A 20,351-nucleotide genomic window follows, 5' to 3' on the forward strand; every position below is an offset into this window, starting at 1 on the left:
TGTTTCCTCCATAAAAGGAGGTAGGGCTCGAATTTCAGCTAGCAACAAGTCCAATGAAGCTGGAGGGGAAGATTTTGCAGGGGAAGGTGGGTCTTTCTTGAGACAGTTTGTTGAGGCTCAAGGCCGTCGAGCCAGAGTTTGTGTCACACAGAGCACCATTTTTAGGAGTAGAGGCTGCGAAGGAGGCTTCCATGGCTGCGAATTTTGAGAAGACCTTGGAATTTTTGATACATTTCATTTGCACCACAGACTCAATGCAAGAATCAGCTCTCCTCAATCTCCCCATAGGGTGACAGATTTGCAAGTAAATAAAAGTCTACAAAGCTGCTAAGGTACTGCAATGAATATGGTGCTGTTCTGGGGGAGAAGCTAGGCAACTTCAGAGACCAAAAAGACCATAGCCACGTTTCACAGACTCGATACAGGACAACCAATCCTCAAATTTCCCATATGATGACCAATAATAGGTTGCAAACTGTTCCACAGAGTCACTAAGGTAAAGTAGTGAATATGATGAGATTATAAGGAGAATGTCATTCAGCATCATTGAAAGCCCAGAAAGATCAAAAACATGTCAGGTTGCTCAAAAGATCATGTAGAAAGAAGTGCTGAAGGGAGCATACCTTAAAATCCTTGACACTCAGTGTATAGGAGGAATTCCCCTCAGCGACGTTTCCTTGGCTTAGGTAAGTTGAAAGGAAGCAGCTGCAATTCAAAATGGCGGCCACGTCTGAGGTGAGAAAGAGCACACCGCCCAAATGCTTAACATTTACTGCTGCGAGGGTGAGGCTCTTGTTCAGCAGCGCGTAGCTCTCCACGTCCTCCCGAACCCATTTCGGCTCGTCAGGAGAGGTGAAGACGAGGTCAGTAGTCCGGGTCGACCTGGTGAGAGTCATAGACGCGACGCCATCTTCCTCGGGCGTCAAGCCACGCCCCCGGTCAATGTTTTCTACTGACATTTGTGAGGAGGTCACCTGACACAAAATTACTAGATAGATAATATTCAGTTATAAGACTCCCAGCCACCTCTAGCATCCTAGAGAAGATGGTGGTGGCACGAGTACAACAGTTTTGAGAGACTTAGGATATTAAATACCTCTGTGGTACCTACCTTAGAGAAGGAAGTGGCACAAGTACAACTTTGTGCATAGACTTTTTGGCTATTGGATAAATAAATGCATCTTGCACCCAGATATCACATGAAGTGTGTTCTGGTTACTCTATAAAGTGGTGCATTCTGTCGAGTGTAGTAAAAAAATCCCATGAGTATTCTCATTCTACTTGTTAGACCTGGCACCTTGGCGTGAGTCTCCCTTCCACTTTTTGTCGCTGTGCCTCATGTGTTTTGCTGGTGTAAGCTGCTCAGAGCACTGTGCCACTGCCAACCAGTGCCACAGTGCAAGTGCTCCCTATTTAAAATGTATATGTTGGTTGGATTCCATGATTGGTTTATTTGGTTTACTGTCAGACCCCAGTAAAGTGCACCAGGGGTGCCCAGGGCTTGTAAATACAAATGCTGCTGGTGGGCTTGCAGCACTGGTTGTGCCACCCACAGAAGCGGCCTGGTAAAATGTATCTAAGGTCTGCCATTGCAGAACCTGCGTGCAGTCTGGTACTGTCATGCTGACTGGGCAAGTGCACCCACGTCCCAGTCCCTAAACCTTCCCTTAACTTCATATTAGTCACCCCTATGGTAGGCCCAAGGGCAGTGTGCATTGTAAGCATAAGGTAGGACAAGCCCTGATGTGTGTGGCATGTCCTGATAGTGAATTGCAGCCATTTTCGTTTTTCACTATTGTAAGGCTACCTGTTCTCCATAGGCCAGAATGGGCTGTCAGAATTGTTACATTCTATGATCCTAACAGACCCAGGGAACATGGTAGAAATTCGAGTTTAGTATGCCTGAACTCAGAATAATAAAATACATCTTTTAGTAAAGTTTATTTTAATATTCTGTGTTTGCAAATACCACTTTTAGAAAGTTGGTATTTGCTTGCCTGACCATTTCAGCCCGCCTCTGCTAGGATGTGTATCTGCCTGTCTAGTTTGTGTGAGTGACAGGGCTGGGGAAGCCCAGAGGGGCAGGGCTAGGTAGCCTGGTGGTGAATAGAGAGATTGACAGCCAGATTGGTGGGATGAGTACACCTGGACTCTGAATAGGGCTGTGCTCTGCCACCACAATGCTGGCTCCACCGTAGCTGACGCATTGCACCACATCAAGAGAAGAGTCTCGCCTCGAGGAAGAAGCGTGTCGCCATCGCAGCCATCGTAGTTGTCGCATTGCACCGCATCAAGAAAAGCGCCTCGCATCCACGGAGAAGCGTGCCGCCGTCGGAGCCGCTGTCGTCGCATCACGTAAGGAGGTGTCGCCGCTGCAGCATCGCATCGAGCGGAAGCGTCTCGCAAATGTCGGAGAAGAGTGCCGCTGCCAAGGCCGCTGTCGTCGCATCTCGTCAAGGATGATGCCGCTGTAGCTGATGCATCGAGTCGAGTCTTCTCGCAACACCGGAGAAGCGTAACGCATCTGGAAGATCCCGTCTTTATTTCTTTTGCACCAAGAACTTCATCGCATCACATCGTTGCAACACTTTCGTTGCCCTGCGTGTCGCATCTAAGGTACATTGACTTAAAGTGTCGCATTTCAGAACTTAAGAGAACTAAGCAAACTTCTACCATCTAAAGTAACAGTATTGTGTATTTTTGTCGTTTAATGGTCTTGTGGTAACTCTATATAAAGAATCCTTATTTTTAATATAAATACCTGTGTGGTGTCCATTTGTAGTGTTGTCACTTGGTTACTGTATGTGTTCACAAATGCTTAACCTATAACGCTCTGAGATAAGCCTTGTCTGCTCGCGCCAAGCTACCTAGAGGGTGAGCAGGGGTTATTTTAGGAGTGTAATCCCTTACCCTGACTAGAGGAAAGGTTCCCTGCTTGTCACAGGTACCTACCTGTGCCAACCAGAGAACCTGGATTCTAACACTCCTTCTCCAGTGCAGCTGACACAGGGTTTCACAGTGCGCTTATTGACAGAGTCCAGCAGGCATCAAAGATCATAAGTACATTGCTTGAATGTTTTAAATCCTTCCTGAGTGAATGAGTATAGTGGGTCATAAAGGTCCAGTGCCTCGAACCCGCTGCTTACGCTGTCATTAATTCTTTTCTAACCTCGGTCTACTAACAGACTTGCTGTCCCACCTTTAGTCATTGTGTAGTTCTGACACAGGGTTTGCAGCTTACAAAACACATTTACTCATGTCCTGTCTTCACATCCTCAGAATGTACGAAGGTGCAAAATGTTGTAATTGCACTAGCTCTTTAGAAGCTGAAAATGTTCATTGGTGGAACCAGAAAACAATTCCAGAACTTATACATACGCAGGGCATCTTAAGGATTTCGGGGCCCTGGCCCAAATGTATTTTGTGGGACCCTGTTCCTAACAGCTTTGAATTTATGATCCAATTTCAGCACTTTTGTGCCAGTGCTTAACTTGAGCAGGTGGTTGCCAGTGCTCGGCACTTAATTGCCGGAACCTGCACTTATGACAGCTGCCACATGGTGTTCCGTTTCTGCAATTTAAAGATGAGCAGAAAAACTGTTGTTTGTTAATTCAATATACATTAAAAACAATTATTAACTGCCACCCGAAACTTTCTTAACCCCTTCCCCGCTCATGACGGAACCACTCCGTCATGAGCCACGGTTGCGCTGTGCTCATGACGGAGTGGTTCCGTCATGCTGTGGCCGTTGGCGGCCGCTCCGCCCACGCGGCGCTAATTCCCCGACTGTGCGGGCGATTAGCGCAGTGGGCGGAGACGTGACGGAACCACTCCGTCATGAGCACAGCTCAACCGTGGCTCGTGACGGAGTGGTTCCATCACGAGCACAGCACCACCGCGCTGCCCCCAAACCCCCCCCCCCCAGCGCCGCGCCGGAATTCCTGCCGCGGCGAAGGAGTTAAAGCTTTTGGCGACCTAGAACAGTCTGAATTGTCACACTTGCAGCAGTGTGATGGTTAGTAGTTGTGTAAGTACAGTGGAATTGTGTGGTGCAAGCTGCAGTGGCCTCCTGGCGAGGGCCTCAGCACTTATTGTTTTACAAATTTCTCACATGTGAGGTCCTATTTTGATCCAAAAGAAACTCTTTATATGGATGTCGCATGGTGTTGAAAGACATTTCTCTGTCAAACGTCTGTAAAAAAAACTCCAATACATTACCCATATTAAAAATACCATAAAGGAAAACGGTATTTAAAATCACGTTAAGAGTTCTTCAAGGTCATCGAGGCAAGGCCCGAGCTGGCTGTATCAGTGGCCCCTGAAAGGCGGGGCCCTGGACAGAGCCCACTTTGCCAATGCCTTAAAACGTCTCTGTATAGATTCTGACTCCGCCTTCCTTCATCTATATTAAATTCCAGCCCAGGCACAAAACACCAACCCACCTCATTCCAGCAACCCCACTCTTTCTGACACATTATTTTGCTACAGGCACCTAAACTCGAACCACCTCTATGAAAGAGCTACTCCTCGTTAGCAGTCAATCTACGGTTTTCCTCCATGAGTTAGTTGGTCTATCCTTCTGATAGGGGCAAAGGGGCAACTGAGTGCTCCATAAACATGTAACCATGAACTTCATCATTTGCAACACAGCCTGCTAGCAGGACTTCCTTTGGGGTGTTTATGGTAATTATTGTTGCGATGTCCCCCAGAGGTAGCGCTCACTTGCTCCCTATGCCGCCACCATGCCTGGGTTCAATGGCGGGAGACTGCAGTGGACGGTCTCATCCGGCTCCTCCCGGGTGTCCACACACCTATGGGAGGCTGAGGCCTGCACCAACTGCCCTCCCACGTCAGCCCAGGTCTCTGCAAACCTACACTAACAGCAGCTCTCACAGAGCCACCTGAGGCCAGGACCGGCGCTGCTGTCCGTGTGAGAGCACGAAGGACAGCTCTGGGCTGGGAGAGGGTGGGCATGGGTGCCAGCAGGCCAGATTATTGTATTCTTTTCAGTTTTGGCGGAGGGGGTTGCAGGAGGCCAGGGCACAAGTCCTTAAAAAAGACGTGGGGGTGGATAACCTAGTTAGGCAGTATGCAAGTGACATCACGGCACGTGACATAACGGTGCACAACTTCAGGGCGCATGACTTCACACATGCCATCACAGGAATTGACATTATAGAAAGTGGCATCACAAGCCACGACTTCACAGGAAGTGACATCTTAAGCCCCCACATATATGTTTAGCAGGTCTATCATGAATACGTTTGAGCACATTGCGAGGATAATAGCACCTTGAGCTATGGAAGATGATATATGACTTCTACACCTTGCAGTCCCCCAGTTTTATGTAACAATCCCGTACATTCATTTACAAACGTCTATAATATATTGTACTTTTAATATGCACGTGTTGATGTAAAGCGCTCTGACACCCTGCATTGGAATGAGTAGGGCTATACAAGAAAAAATAGTGATACTTAAATTATTTCAACACCTCCTCAGGGGTAGTAAGCGCTATATAAATGACATTTATTTTGTATAAATACTGGTAAAGACCAACACATCTGACATTCTTACAGTGCCCGCATATCTCCTAAACAGGGACTGAACAAAGTGAAAAGCTGCCTCTCAGAAGTATGTGTGAAGTGCTAGCAAGGTGTGAGCCTTTGTTTCCCCTCCGCTTCATGTGCCTCAGGTGTGAGGCTCTTGACTGCTCCCACATGTTTTGCTCTCATTAGACCTCATCAGAGAAACATTGCTTTGTCCAGACAAAAGGGAGAAAGGTATGTATTTATAATTAGGGCTCCCAGTTTTATGGTATTTATTTTTTTGCCTTTTCCGTCTGTATTTATCCATATTTATTTCTTGCAAATTTTATCTGTATTTATCCATTTTTATTTTAGTTTGGGGGGAAAAAGTAAGCTGAAATTAGTATATTTCCACATTTATTGAACCGATAAATATGCACTCATACTTGAATGTCTGCCAGGTTTCAGGGCTGTGAACACCCATAGAAGATAAATCAGTGCACTTAAATGAAAATATGCAAATTTCAGTATCAACCTTGTGTATATTTATCTACTGCTGTTAAAGCCTCTTTACTAAAATCCCTGTCTTTTTTAACCCCCTTTTTCTACCCATCCACACATTTATTGGCCTGGCAGTCATGGCAGACAGTGTTTAGAATTACTCAAAAAGCAACCCAATTTCCGTTTTTATCCACATTTAAAAAATAAATACAGACAAGAAAATGAATGTTTTCTGTCTGCATTTACCTGTAAAAATCAGTAACAACGGAAAACAGGGAGCCTTATTTATAATACTAGAACAATGTATTTACTAATATGCCTAGGTATGAAAACTGAAAATAGTGCAGTTTCGTTGGAAAGTCTTTGCTGTTGTTGATATTATGGCACCAGGTGGGTACTGTAACAGTACATGCAACCTTCAGGCCGCAACCTATTTTTTTGCCTTTTTAAGAACCTGATTTATAGCCACAAGGCAAGAAGGTGGTTTCTAAATAACAATCCTGGGGATTGTGGCTTTTTACCACTGATGTCCTGGGGTCTGACCTTCTATGGCACTACAAACTGAGCACTCGTTCTGCACTTGACTCTATAAGCAGCGAGGGCAGCCAGCCCAATGTTTCCCAGGGAGTTAGTGTGGGGGTAGAGAGTCCAAACTCAAGCAGTCAAACACACATAATATGTACTGCCCAGTCAATTTTTTTTCTTTGTGAAAAGATAAGTACTTTAATCACATGCTACAATTTAATACTACACAATAAAAATATTAATCAGCTACAAGGTTCTAAGACACGCGCTATGGGGTTCTATTTACAGAAATACACATATATATATGGTACAGGTGCAAGATCACTATACTATAGTGCAAGATGCTTTCCTTATTCTTTGACCTGTGTGCAGTCATTATACATCATTATTAAGTTTATTTAGGTCGATTCAGTCCCAATGGATTAAAAAGCCAGCTGGAGTTTTAGCAGAGCAAGACAGACCAAGAGGATGTGGTCCGTCGGCTGCGCCGCCGCCTCTGGTGCAGGAAACCAGGGTTCGAGCCTCGGTGCCGCGTCCACATCCAGTGATTCTGGGCAAATCACTTAATCTCCCCGTGCCTAAATGTGTAAAGTAAATACGGTGCTATGTAAAGCGCTCCAATACCTTCGGGTCGAGTTCTGCAATTAAAAAAAGAAAGAAAAAAAAAGGTCCATTAAACTGTTACGAGTCGAAACTCAAGCTTACTTCAGGAACTGCAAGTTTCTGCGATCTGTAAATACCTCTGGAGTGTGTTTTTGCCTAATGGGTAAAGCCTGCATACTTCAAAAGATTTTTTAATTGCTGAAAGTTCCTCATCAGTGCTAGTGTAAATAAACTCTGCTGGTGAGCATTTCTTAGAGGAATAGGATTGTGGATGAATCTATCCAGTAGTTGAATTTCAGTGAGATAAATCATTCCCTATAGCTTGAAAGGAAGCATCTGTGTCCACAATAAAAGGACATCCTACATTAGGATGTTGTAAAATTGAGACAAAAGGAAACATTCCTTTAATAAACAAAAAGCCTTTTGTGCCACTTTTGACCAATCTATACTGCTCCCTTCCGCAGTAAATTGGTCGATGGTCTTACGATCTGAGAAAGAGACCCAGAGTGTTGAGGTTGAAAGGCGTCCTGACATTGAAGCGCAACTCGACACTTAATCATAATTCATAATCCAGCAATACACATCCTAACCTTTGCACTTCATGGTTTAAGAAATTAAAAATTAGACGCCTTGCGCATGTATCTAGTTCATGATATTCGAAGGCTATATCGATCATTACTCTTTAAATAGTGGAGATCTTTAGTTCTCCTTTACCAGCATCTTCCTAATGTTCCTTTCATTAAAGGTCACCCTCTGTGGTAGTACCGCCACCAGTAACTCACTTTGATTCACTGCCTTTGGTAGCAAAGACTGTGACCACTCTCCAACCAGTCCCATTAGTAACTACTCTAGCAACATGTACACCTAAACCACTGAGGCAGACTCCTGCATCTAAAAAGGTTCTTGTTTCCCCAAGAAGACATTTCTCCTACCAAAACATCATTCCCATTGCTTTCACCTTTCCAGATCAGGGCACTCAAGGAGAAGTTGAGGACACCAGATCTTCTATTTCTTATCATTAAGTTTCAGAAGGTACTCTTCCTCATTGATGACATCAGTACCTTCCACGAGGTGCTTGCAAGGGGGCAGCAAAACACTCCATTTCCATTCCTGTGAATCTGCACATACTTTAGTCTTTTTTATCAGCTTTACCAACAGAGCTGCAGCATGCGTTTGCCTGACTGTACTGTGCGCTCAGCTCTTCTTGACTCTTGCTACAGTCGAAACTGCTCCTTCTCATCTGCATAAAAGGTATAGGCCTCCTTAGCAAGGACCCCTTTTTCAAACAGCAGAACAGGCACTGGATTCAGCAAACAGGTCTATATGAAAAGATTTCATGCTACTGCTCCTTCTACAGAACCATGTCTCACAAAGTAAAAAGTGGGATTCAGAAGGAGGTAAAGTCGACAGCAGACCTCTTGAGGAGGTGCTCTTGGCTTAGTCTCACAGGTTAAAACAAGAAACTCAACAGAGTATGCTCAATCTATCCTTCTCTTGAAACACCTTGCTCGAGAATGACATTGATAAATGTATGGAGCATTTAAAGCCAGAACCAGAGACAGTCAGAGTTGTGGTCTTAGAAAAAAAGGAGCATAAAAACATATTGACAGTTCGCAGGAATGGTGTAACATTCAGCACAGGGTTCAAGCCCCACATAATATCAAAAATAGTGTCTGCGGCCTACCAACATGAAAACCCAACCAGAAGATGAGGATGCCAGCCAATTTCTACAGCTGCAGAAAAGTTTTAGACTGTAGGAAATCAGTGACGTCTCTCTTCCTTCTCTACTATTGGCCTGTCTGGAAACAGGAAGATCCTCCAATCATCTATAAGAGTGGCAAAGCATTACAAAGTATAGATGATTGCTAAATATTGTGCAAAATGGCTACTTGCTCAGGTTTCATTCATTGCCTCAGATTCCTCCAAATATGTTCCAATAGCACCAGGACATCAACATTATCCTGTAGAAACAATCTTGGTCATGCTATGCAGAGAATCTGCTAAAGGAGTTCTTTTTCACCAAGACATTCTAACAAAGACGATTATAATGGGTTACTCCTTAACAGAATACAGCGTCTACTTGGATCCCATCGAGGTACAAGTAATGTGGTAGCAAAATGAATACACAGCATGCCACATAAATCTCCTGGAATTCAGAGCAGTCCATCTGGTTTTTCAGTCCTTTGTTCCACTTTTCAGATAAAGGTACCTGCTAAATAGGATTGACAATAAAACATCAGTACACTAAACCAAAAGCTCGAAAATCGTATCTCAAGAAGCAAAAACAATTTGAAATTGGCTCATAGACAGAGAGCTTAAGATCACTACCAATGCTCCCAGGATGTCCCAGGTTTTCAGAATCTACAAGGAAATTCTCACAGCATAACTTTTCAGGGAAGCCACAATGGGTCCTAACTAGCAAAGTGCTGGACAACGTCTTGTGTTATTGTGGTTTTCCAGAAATAGACCTCTTTGAAAATGCAGACAACAAAAAATGCATAGAATTCCCTTCCACATTTTTATAACCAGTAAAAAGTATCCATACCCTCTTGAAGAGCTGGTAAGATACATTTCTCCATGCCATTCCTCTAATACCTGATCCTGTTGGTCATCAACAAGCTGACATACTCCAAAGCCAGAATGACCCTCATAGCTCTAGAGTGGCATCAGCAATCTGGGTATACTGCTCTTATGTATTTGTAGGAAGATCCACACTAGACATTCATGTGGAGACCAGATCTCCTCCTTTGGTACAGAGGCTAGAAAAGATTCTTTATTAGGTGTATCCGACAGAGCATCAGCTCCACCAAGTTTCCAAATTAATGTTGTTTTTTCATGTTAATCGGGTCATTACTTTGTCTGCCTTTTTCAGAGAAATGTCTCTTTCGAACATCTGTTTGTCAACTGTGGGCCCATTTGAACGGAGTGGGACAAAATAAAGCTAATAACCTCAAAAAGGATAGTTTCCTGTATCCTACTTTTTTTTTACAGAAAAGCAAACAAGACCTACTTGATATATTTGGGATTCATTCCACCAATGGTCAAGCTAGTAATAGTGCTTTGGTGAGGAATATCTGGTTGCGGAGACCAGCAAAGCACACATTGAGAGTCTGTCCACACTTTCAAGTGTTACTGCTGTCTTGAATCAAAATCCAGGATTGATGCCAAATCTGATCATGCGTTTTTTGAGGAACATTTTTCCTAAATTCTTTACTCCATGTTTACAGAGGATGTGCTTGCTATTCTATTCAGTGCTTATGATTATTAATGTGATCCCTGGGAGAGGAAGGGAAATATAGCTACTTGTATTCTGAGTTGTCCAGGGGCATCATTAAAATCACAAACAACTTATTTTCACTTACAGGTTCTTTAGTATCTGTAACTGACACTTTGGACACTGACCTAACTGACTGCCGTTGGCAGGGGATAATGGTGTCCTGTAAAATGTGCTTCCTTTAAGGGGTTACGTATATTTTTCAGCCTGCCGGGGTTGTAGGCCATATATGTACAATGTCACTGTTTTATTTCATTTTTCTTTTACAATGTTTGTGAAAGATGTTTTTCTGGTCATTGCCTTAATTGTAGTGTTTTTTGTTCTATACAACTGGCTATAACAACAGAAACAAAATTTGGTCAAAATAATCCGTAGATGGACTACCACATTTTCTTTTGTTCTCTACAATTGATGAGTTATAAATAACCCTGGGCGTAGTTCGCGAAGTAGCACTTCGCGAAGCTACGCAAAGTGCAGTTCGCACTACGCGAGCTACGCGTAGCACTTTGCGAACTGTGTAGTACCTTGTTCGTACTGTGCCAGATGTCGTTTTCAATGATTGCACAGTGCGGACAAGCAACCGGCACTGTGCAATCATTGAAAATGGCATCTTGCACAGTGCGAGCTGTAGTTTTCTGCTGCTCGAGTAGATTTTTACTCGAGCGGCAGCATTCTGAACGCGAACTGGTAGTTTCTCATCGCGAGCGGTCGCGAGCATACACGACCACTCGTAATGAGAAACCTGACCTCCTCGCGTTGGGAATCTCGCCGGGAGGTTTATTTTCCATGCTCGCGATCGCCAACTTGATGTTGCTGATCGCGAACAAGGAAAAAGTCTCGCCGGGATGTCATTTTGCTTGCTCGCGGTCGCCAACTTGACATTGAGGACCGCGAGCAAGCAAAAAATGACCGCAGCACTACGCAACACTATGCTACGCGTGTTCGCACTGCGCTACGTGCAATTCGCGTAGTGCGAAGTAACGCGAACTTCGCAAACTACACGAGCGTAGCGTAGTGCTGTACCCTGGCTGAGTTATAAACCCCTCACTTTTGTTTCTGCTCAGATCTGGCTTTACCTAGTGTGGAACTGTGGAACTGCTTCTACTTTCTGGTCCATTAGTTTTCAATTCCAGTGTTCACAGGAAGCATGCTTCAAAATTAATGTTTTTTGAGTGAGGAGAATCAACTCAGTCACTGCATACTCTCCTTCCTTCATCACTCAACACAGCTTTTTATACATTTTGATTGTTGACACAGTCTTTCTTTTTGCCATAACATCAGCACCACCACATTTCCTACCCTGACAAGATGTTTTAAAGGACTAACATCTTCTTCCTTTCAAAATGTATTAAATCTTTCCAGTTAGCTTCCTATATGCTTCCTCTAAGTGGAAAAGCTGTACAAAAGTTTAGGATCCATAAGCACCCCTTTACTTTTGTATCGAGAGAACAAAGGAGCACAGCATTGATAATCATGTTTTTGGCACAAGGAAAGAAAAGGCTTTGAGAAAACATTCATTCTATATTTCAATGGGTTACAAATATTCATAGAGAGAGCATCACAAAGGTATAGGAGCTCATTCAGTTACAAATATGAAAGAAACTTTGGGCAGTTTCCCCAAGTGTTTATAAATTTGGCAAGCTGCAATTTGGCTATTGCTTGACAAGGAGATGTGACATACGTGTTTGGGGAACTTCTATCACAGTTTCTTGTGGAAAAGTCAAACATTCGTAGGCGGGTAATTCTACACATTGTCGGCCATATTTATGACCTCACTTGCACGACACAACTGAAAAATGTGATTTATGAAGCCACACAAGGCCACTTTGTGTGGCCCAAAGTGACTTTATAAATCTCTAGTAGTAGTAGGTGAGTAAGAAATGTATTGTTTTAGCCCAAAGATTACAATAAGACAGTATATCACAATTGGCATAAATGTCGAATAACAATAATAGTTAAAAAGTACAGGACATATATTGGTTAAAATCTTTGATAAAAATATTGCCAGATTGAAGTAAAAATTTGTAAACTTCATCTAAAACTTTTATTAGTCTCATAATTGCACTATTATCTATGATTCTAAAACAATATCTAACAGCCTCTAGAGTAGATCTTATTTTTGCCTTGTTAACTATTGTATGTAGGTACATTTTTCTTAGATACAAGAGTTTGGAGCAAATGCATAAAATGTGCAAAAGGTATCAATTGTGAGTCCACAAAGTCGACAGGCAGATTTTCCTTTAAGCGCTGGATTCAATTTCCCCTCAAATTTCTAAATGGGAATATAGGAAAGCCTACATCTTAAGAATTTCGTTTTAATGTGGCTGCGTAGATTTGACCCAGGATATTCTTGGTTCATTGAGGGGAGGGTTTCAGAAACGAAATCCATGTGTTTTATTGTTGTAGCTTGGGCAAATCGTTCTTCCTCTGTCTACTGCCTAAAATCCCTCGAAGCAGGCATTTTGGGCTAGTCGGTTTAACTTTGCCAGCGTCTCTAAATCAGGTAGATCAATAATTTCTAGAGCCATTTTGATGGTACAACATTCAGTGCCATATCGTTGTGTAATGTTTTTTAGGTCTCGCCTGACCCAGCGCATGCGCTGGTCTGGCGAGACTTATTGAGAGGGCTCCAAAAAGTGCTACCAGGCCAGCCTAGAGCTACAGTGCATGTGCGCGGGCGCGCGCGTAGCGCTTTACCGCGATTACTTTCACTTTCGCGGCCGCACGGCCGCTTTGATGTTTGATCGTGATCGCGATCACTTTCACTTTCGCTGCCCCACGGCCGCTTGGAAGGCCAATAGGTCTCGCTTTTGGGACCTTATAAGTATTTAGTTATGCAACTGTTGCATGGCTAAACACTTATAAGGTCCCAAAGGCGAGTCCTATTGGCTATGCCAATGCTTGTTTTAATTGCTGGTGAGTTAAAGAATTTAAGGTTGACGAATCAGCCCTTGCACAATCACAAGAGCAATTCAAATTGCTTCTGTAGTGAAATAAGGTTAGAGTTTTTAGATTCGGCTCTGGCCTGATGACGCAGTGTGGAGGGGCTGTGCCAAGATGCAGAAGATTACTTACACACTGCTTGTAAGTTTTATCTAAACTGGCTATGACCGTGCTAATTAACGCTGGTGATGCTTAAAGTTAGTAAGGGATATGTTTCAATTGTAGCACTTTCAACGAAGATTTGATTGCTCTGCCTCCAAACAGTTTGTAAAGTCTTATAATAACTTTTTTGATCATGTTTGAATTATGCTTTCTTGTGAATAGGTTGTTAGTCCACGATTGCCTTCTGTGAAATGTAACTCCAAGGTACTCCTATTGATTGACTTTTTCGATCGAGGCATCTCCTAAGACCCACAAAATGGACTTGGTTTTCTTTCCAAATGTCATGATTTCGGTTTTTGACAGGTTGGCACTTAATCCATTCGCCAAATTAAATTAATTTAAACGATTGTTATCACTTTCCGGAAGCAAGATGGCGGCCCTTCATCTTCCCAGAGCCAACCACGGTAATGCTGTCTGCAATTGTATCTTTCCCTCTGATGTTGGTGTGGATGGTATGTTCGTGCCGTAAGGTCAGCGTACGTTGTTCCTCCTGGCTGAAGGATGAGCTAGTAGCAACAAAATTGCTGGTCCGTATCACTTGTCTGTGTGGCAGAGAGCTGACCGGCACTCCAACTGTGTCCCCTTGGGGGGCAGCAGCAAAAGTCATGGGACCGCAAAACAGCTGCAAGAGCCCACAGTGGTAATGTCTCCGTAGGCAGTGCGGGGAGGGAAAGCCCAATGTACAACATCTTACAACAGAAACTCATAGTAAGGAGACGACAAAACACAAGTATAGTTTGGTTGGACAGGCCGGACCTGTGGTGAGTATCTTTAAGAAAAAGCCCACGTTAACAGCCGGTGATATAGTGGCAGAGAAACTGGAGGAGAACTCCTCGGAGGGTGAATCTCAGCTCATGCTCCCTCTGGGAGAAAACGCGGCTGTGGATTTGGAGAGTCAAATGGTGGTCTCAACTTGTCAATCTCCACGGAACTCGTCTATGGGACACGAGATGGAAGCCTCGGTAGGTGCCCCGGATGATGTGAGTACCCAGCCTCTTTTAACTAATGCTATTGGTGCTACCGTGGATACCCCGTCCCGTCCCTCACCCAAATGGATCATCAGTAGTGAGTAACTCTCAAAAGACTGGGGGGAAGGAGGGGCTCATGATGGGAAATGGAGACGGTAAATTATTCAATTATAGAGAGGCACAAAGGGTTCTAAAAGGAGACAGAAGTGCTCCAGAGATGTCCGTAACGGGAGAAATAGAACCGTGAGAGCAGTTTTTTCTCTCTTTCAGAACAGTCAGATGGGTCAGCGGAGGATACACAATCCCCAGATGATGAACTTGGGGGGTGGGGAGGTCAAAAGTGCGCAACAGAGGTGCATCAAGCGAGGCAAGTGAAAAGGGTGTTCAAAGCACCAGTTTGGCCACTAAGAAAAACCCATTCAGAGAAAAAGGAGATAAGACCTGGTAGGCGGCTGGTCTCAAATGGAATTGCTCTGTCATGCCTCAGCTAGAGGGGAGTTTAACGAACTCCTGTGAGGTGGCTGGTGATTCAGCTACACTGGATGGCATCTATCAGGGAATTATGTCCCATAGAGAGGAAACATAGACAGATAGCTATCAATCTCAGCAAGCCACAAGGAAATCGCAAGATGCTATCTAAAAGGTGGCTAAGACATGCTCTGACTTTTCGGAAAGATTGGTTTCAATGGAAGGTAGGTTTGTAGCACTGGAGGGTGAACTCGCAGGTAAAAAGAGCTCAGTAGCTGCACATGAGTCACAGCTAATCGATATACAATTGAAGCTGGAGGTGTTTGAGAACAGACTGAGGCGTAAAAATCTTACGATTTTGGGTTGATCGGAAGGCCTGAAAGGAAACGACATAAGGTCATTTCTTGTTCAGGAATTTAAAGACACCTTCTCAGATCTGGAAGAATGCAACTGGGAGACGGAGATACGGAGAGTACATCAATTTCCGTTAACACAGAAGCAACCAGCTCGAGTTGGGAGACCCTGGGATATTCTGTATTTTTTTAGGGATCTATCTCCTAAGGCAGGCTGTATTTTAAAAAGGCATGCCTGGTGTAAGGCGCACCGCTTTTTTTCAAGACCAGACTTCTGCCACATCACAGAGGAAAGACTTTTGAGATTGAGGCAGGTGATCAAACCCTTTCAGGAGAAGGGGGCCCAAGCATTCCTGATTAATCCAGCTAGACTGAAAATATTCATGCATGATAAGACATCGATATTTTATTCAAAGATCAAGGCTAAGGAATTCTTAGATAAACTGAGTTGAGAGTATTGCCTCAAGGTCTCGAGACCCTCCTGTTGATAATGCTAGTAATGTTTGAAATAATTGAATTTTGACTGCGGTTTGGATAAGGGCCCACAACCATCGATAGGCCTTGGTTGATCTAATTGCTTTACATGGGCAGTTGCGGCCGGCACAGGCGGGGGTGATGGGCAAGGGGCCAGAGTGAGGGGGGAATATAAAAATATATATATTTTTTAAACTTACCTTATCGCCACATCTCGCCGTCTCTCCTCTGTGTCAAACTCGGACCGGAACAGGATGCAGGAAGCATCCAGGCTCTCCTGACCAATCCTAGTGCTGCAATGCAGCATTGTGATTGGTTTGAGCACCATGGTTTGGAACTGAGACGGGGACTGGGGGCCTGGGCATGTTCTCCACCCAGGCTGTAATGCAGCCTAGGTGGAGAACATGCTGGCTGGCCAAACATTTATGCGCACTTGGAGTGTGCAAACCACTGCTCCCCTGCCCTGCTCTTAGAGCAGAGCAGCTTGTCCGCCCGCAAAGCAGCAGAAACAATTAAAATGATAATAACATTGCGTTATTACAATTTTATTTTTTCTTTAGTTACACTGCTTAATAGCAGTAGGGCGACGCACCACCTCCTTAGTGAAGGAGTCGCCACTGCACATGGGTGGTGTAGGGGGTGGGAGGGGAGGAGTGCGAGGGGTTGAGGGGGCTGTGGGGAAGATGGCAGTGAACTGGGCGAAAATTGAGCTTAAGAGTTTGTTACAGCAGGCAAAGTTACAGGTATGGAGTAAAAGGTCTTTTATATTTTAATAGTGCACATTTACAGCTACCCTTAAGTTTTAATATGCTCAGTATTCATATTGAAATGGTGTTTATAAATATGGTAACAATCAGGACACAGGATGTAAAATAACAGATCATGTATCTGTTCCATAAACATCTGTGGGCTAAACGACAGAACTAAAAGGGGGAGAGAGGCATTAGGCCGTAGGCCTTAGATCCACGAGACCGGACATTATCTGTATCTAGGAGACATATGTTGCATGAGATAAGCGGAATCTGTCGGGGGAAATGGGATATATGCTCTTTGGATGTACAACCCAAGGTTCGACCTGCAGGGGGATGGCAATAATTGCTCACAAAAATTGCTGCTTGGTACCATGTATAGCCACAGAAACATTTGCCAGATATGGGAATGGAAAATTTCAATCTATGGGTCTAAGTTAGATGAGGCTGCTGTGATGGGCTATCTGAACTCAGAGCTCTCACCTGTGTTGGGGCTCCTCGTTGTATGTGGTGATCTTAGCATTCACATAGAAGTAACAGGTGATACAGGGCAATATGGGTAGGAAGCCATTGGTGTATGGTACAGTTCAGTGGTTGATTAAAGATCATGGCTTGATAGATGTTTGGGATAAAATTGAAACACCAAACCCTGAGAGATAACCAAGGGTACTCTCAGACCATAATCCATTGGTCTTAGAGATACCAGCTGAGGGTCTACTTAAGCCCAGGTCAGCCTGGTCATTCGATAAGAAACTACTCTCTGATGTAGAATATATAGACCATATAGGGGAATGGATCTCATATTGTATGCCAACACATAGGGGTACTGCTACTAATAATGCTGTGTGGGACATATTAAAGGCCAGGTTTAGAGCTGAAACTCTGAGATACTTCTTATATTGGCAGAAGCAGAGGCTTAGCCAGATTCCAGAGCTATTAAATGAACTTTCACTCATGGAATCACACCGGATTAGGGTGATTTCAGAGAGAGGGGATCATAAGGAGATTCAAAAGAAGATAGCTGAACTAAAAGCCCAGATAAATCAGTTTTATAGTAAGGAAATTGCTGCAAAATTTAAAAGCCACAAGACAGAATGTTATGAATATGGGGAAAATACTGTAAGACATTTAGCACTTTGCATTAGACAAAAGAAGACAAAAGGGGAAATAAATGGGTATATTGGACAGACAAGGCCATAAGTATGACACCTCGGAAGGTATTATCTGGATTTTTATGGAGTTCTATGAAAATCTTTACACTAAGGACATATCTCCCCTGTCAGACAGCAATTCAAGATTCCTGTGTACACTAGAAGCTTGCATGTTAACAAAAGAAGATTGAGCCTCGCTGGAAGTATCAATATCCACCTAAGAGGTGGCGGGGGCCGTAAGATCTCTGGCACAGGGAAAAGCCACAGGGCCAGATAGCATACCTCTGGAGTTCTATAGGATTTTTTACCCAGAATTAGGAGTGGATATGACCTCAAATTTTGTAGGAATATGGCTGGAGAGACAGGCTCTACCATCTTGGGAACTGACTAATAAATTTGTTTTTAGGAAACAAGGAAGCTTCCCCCTCGCCTAAATCCAGGCTCCTATCAATCAATAGCTTTAATTACAATTCTAAACTTTATGCAAAAATACTTGCAGCATGTCTAGGGAGGGTAGTTAGTAGCTTGTTTTTGGCCCCACCAGCATGGCTTAATTCCTGGCCGTGGCACTGTAGATCATGTTAAAAGGGTAGTTACTTTAATTGATATAGCCGAAACCACCCAAGCATCTATGGGCCTAATTTTATAAGACGCAGAAAGAGCCTTTAACCAGGTCTCCAGGGCCTGCTTATGGGAGATATTAAAGTGGAAGGGACTCAGTCCTGTTATCATCAAGGCTATCAGGGCTCTATATCAGACTCCCCATGCTAGATTACAGAAAATGGGGAAACTATCATATAGGATCCTAATAAATAGAGGGACAAGACAGGGGTGTCCATATTCAGTGCTTCTGTTTCACTTTATATTTATCATCTGATTGGATAAGAATTTTATAATAAGGCCAGTACTGATACAAAAGGTTAACTACAAAGTTTTGGCTCATGCGGATGATATCGCCGTTGTAACACCAGACCCTGTGGAAGAGTGATGGAAGTAGAGAACAAGGCTAAAATCTTTTGTGCACTGGCAGCACATATCATCTGAAGGAGGGCAAAACTCAAATAGTATGCACTGGGGATATCGACTTGAGGGACCAATGTATAGTTGATAATGTAACCTATGTGGGGGTCAGGATAACATCTAAACTGGACCAGATGATTGATTTGAATTTAACACCAATGTTACTCAAGGCAGGATCTAAGCAGAAATAATAATCTATACCTCTCATTGTAGGTGTAATGTATTGAAAATGGTTGAAAATGATAATTCTATACTACCAAAAATGTAATACATGTTTAGAGCTATCCCTCTGGACTTTAATAAGCAGTGGCTCTCAAAATTTGAAAATCTCTGCTTCAGTTTTTTGTGGCAGTTTAAGAACAAAAGCAGAGTCTCTGATACTATGATACTACCCAGGAATGGGGGGGGGGGGGGGGGGTGGACAGTCTTCAACATAACACCTTATTATTGGTTCTGCATGCTGCAACAATGGGGATATTGATTACTGAAGGTCACACTGTTGTATTCCATATAGGTAACCTATATAGGCGCAGGTAACATTGCAACCTTTCACTATATTCTTCCCTACATTTCATACATAACGGTTCTTAGGGACTGTCCTTTTACCTAGATACAACACTGCATTCAGAACGCAGATTTTTTCCAAGTTCGAATCTCATACATTAAGCATGAGGCTTCTTGGAAGCACCGCAGGAATAACAGCAGGACGAACAACTCATTTGTAATATTTCTGTATAAAGTTCAGGCCCGATGTCATCCTTTAGGCTGGCACAGTAACCCAGCAATATAGGAACCCTGGGGAGACCTATGGGTATATATACATCATGTCTTGTTTAGAAAGACAGAGGAGACCGAGGCGGACACACTGACCAGAGACGCTGAGGTTCCTGCATGCAGACGCTCCAGCTCGCAGTAGTCTAACATCCCTCGTGGGGAGTCCAACTCGAGACCAGGGCAGGGTCTCATATTCTCTCATTCTCATGTAATAGGGTTGAGTAGATCCTAGAGGGATTCTTGGCATAACAACTACATAGATGCTAGGTACATTTAGGTACATCTAGTTAGGGAGGCAGCGTAGGAGTATGCACCTTTTATCATGTGTTTTATATACTTGTATCTATTCATGATCATTGCAAGATGGTAGAGCTATACCATCCATTTACTTTCTTAGTGCTTCTAATCATATATCTCTGCTACTGTCTAAATGGTTGTTGCAGCTCATCTATTCTACACTAGATTAACAACCGTTCAATAAACTCTTAGTGAAAACGCCCAGCCTTTTTATTCTGTGTATCTCTCTGAGACAAACTAACTCAGCTTGAGTGGCTGAGCGAAAGGTAGTATATTGTTTCCACGATTCTGAGGGCTCAGGGTTGTCATGTTCTGAGGTTGTCAGGAACTATTCTCTCCCCGATAAGAGGAATTCTAGTGGCACTGTGAGCTAGCTGATACAAAACAGGCGAACGTATCGGGTGGGAGTGCACAGAATCAGTCTGCCACCAATCCCACAGTTTATGTTATCCAACAGGCAGATGCTGTATAGGGTATATAGGAACTACACGACATGGCGCCGCCAATGTTGGTTGGGTACTTATTTAACAGTAGAATCCGAGTAGTTCATTGTGCTATTCT

The 20,351-nt window shown here is 43.5% G+C and overlaps 1 protein-coding gene across 1 annotated transcript in view; it reads right to left on the minus strand.

The window, feature by feature from the left end:
• Positions 1–6,909: 6,909 nt before the first annotated feature.
• LOC146789816 (uncharacterized) overlaps positions 6,910–20,351 on the minus strand; it is a 38,629-nt gene continuing 25,187 nt past the window's right edge. The window contains exon 4 of the mRNA XM_085630140.1: positions 6,910–7,192. Coding sequence (XP_085486266.1) covers positions 7,133–7,192 — 60 coding nt within the window. The 3' untranslated portion in view covers positions 6,910–7,132. The remainder of the gene's footprint in view (positions 7,193–20,351) is intronic.

This window comes from Triturus cristatus, chromosome 10, assembly GCF_964204655.1.
Source record: "Triturus cristatus chromosome 10, aTriCri1.1, whole genome shotgun sequence".
NCBI classification, from domain to species: Eukaryota; Metazoa; Chordata; class Amphibia; order Caudata; family Salamandridae; genus Triturus; species Triturus cristatus.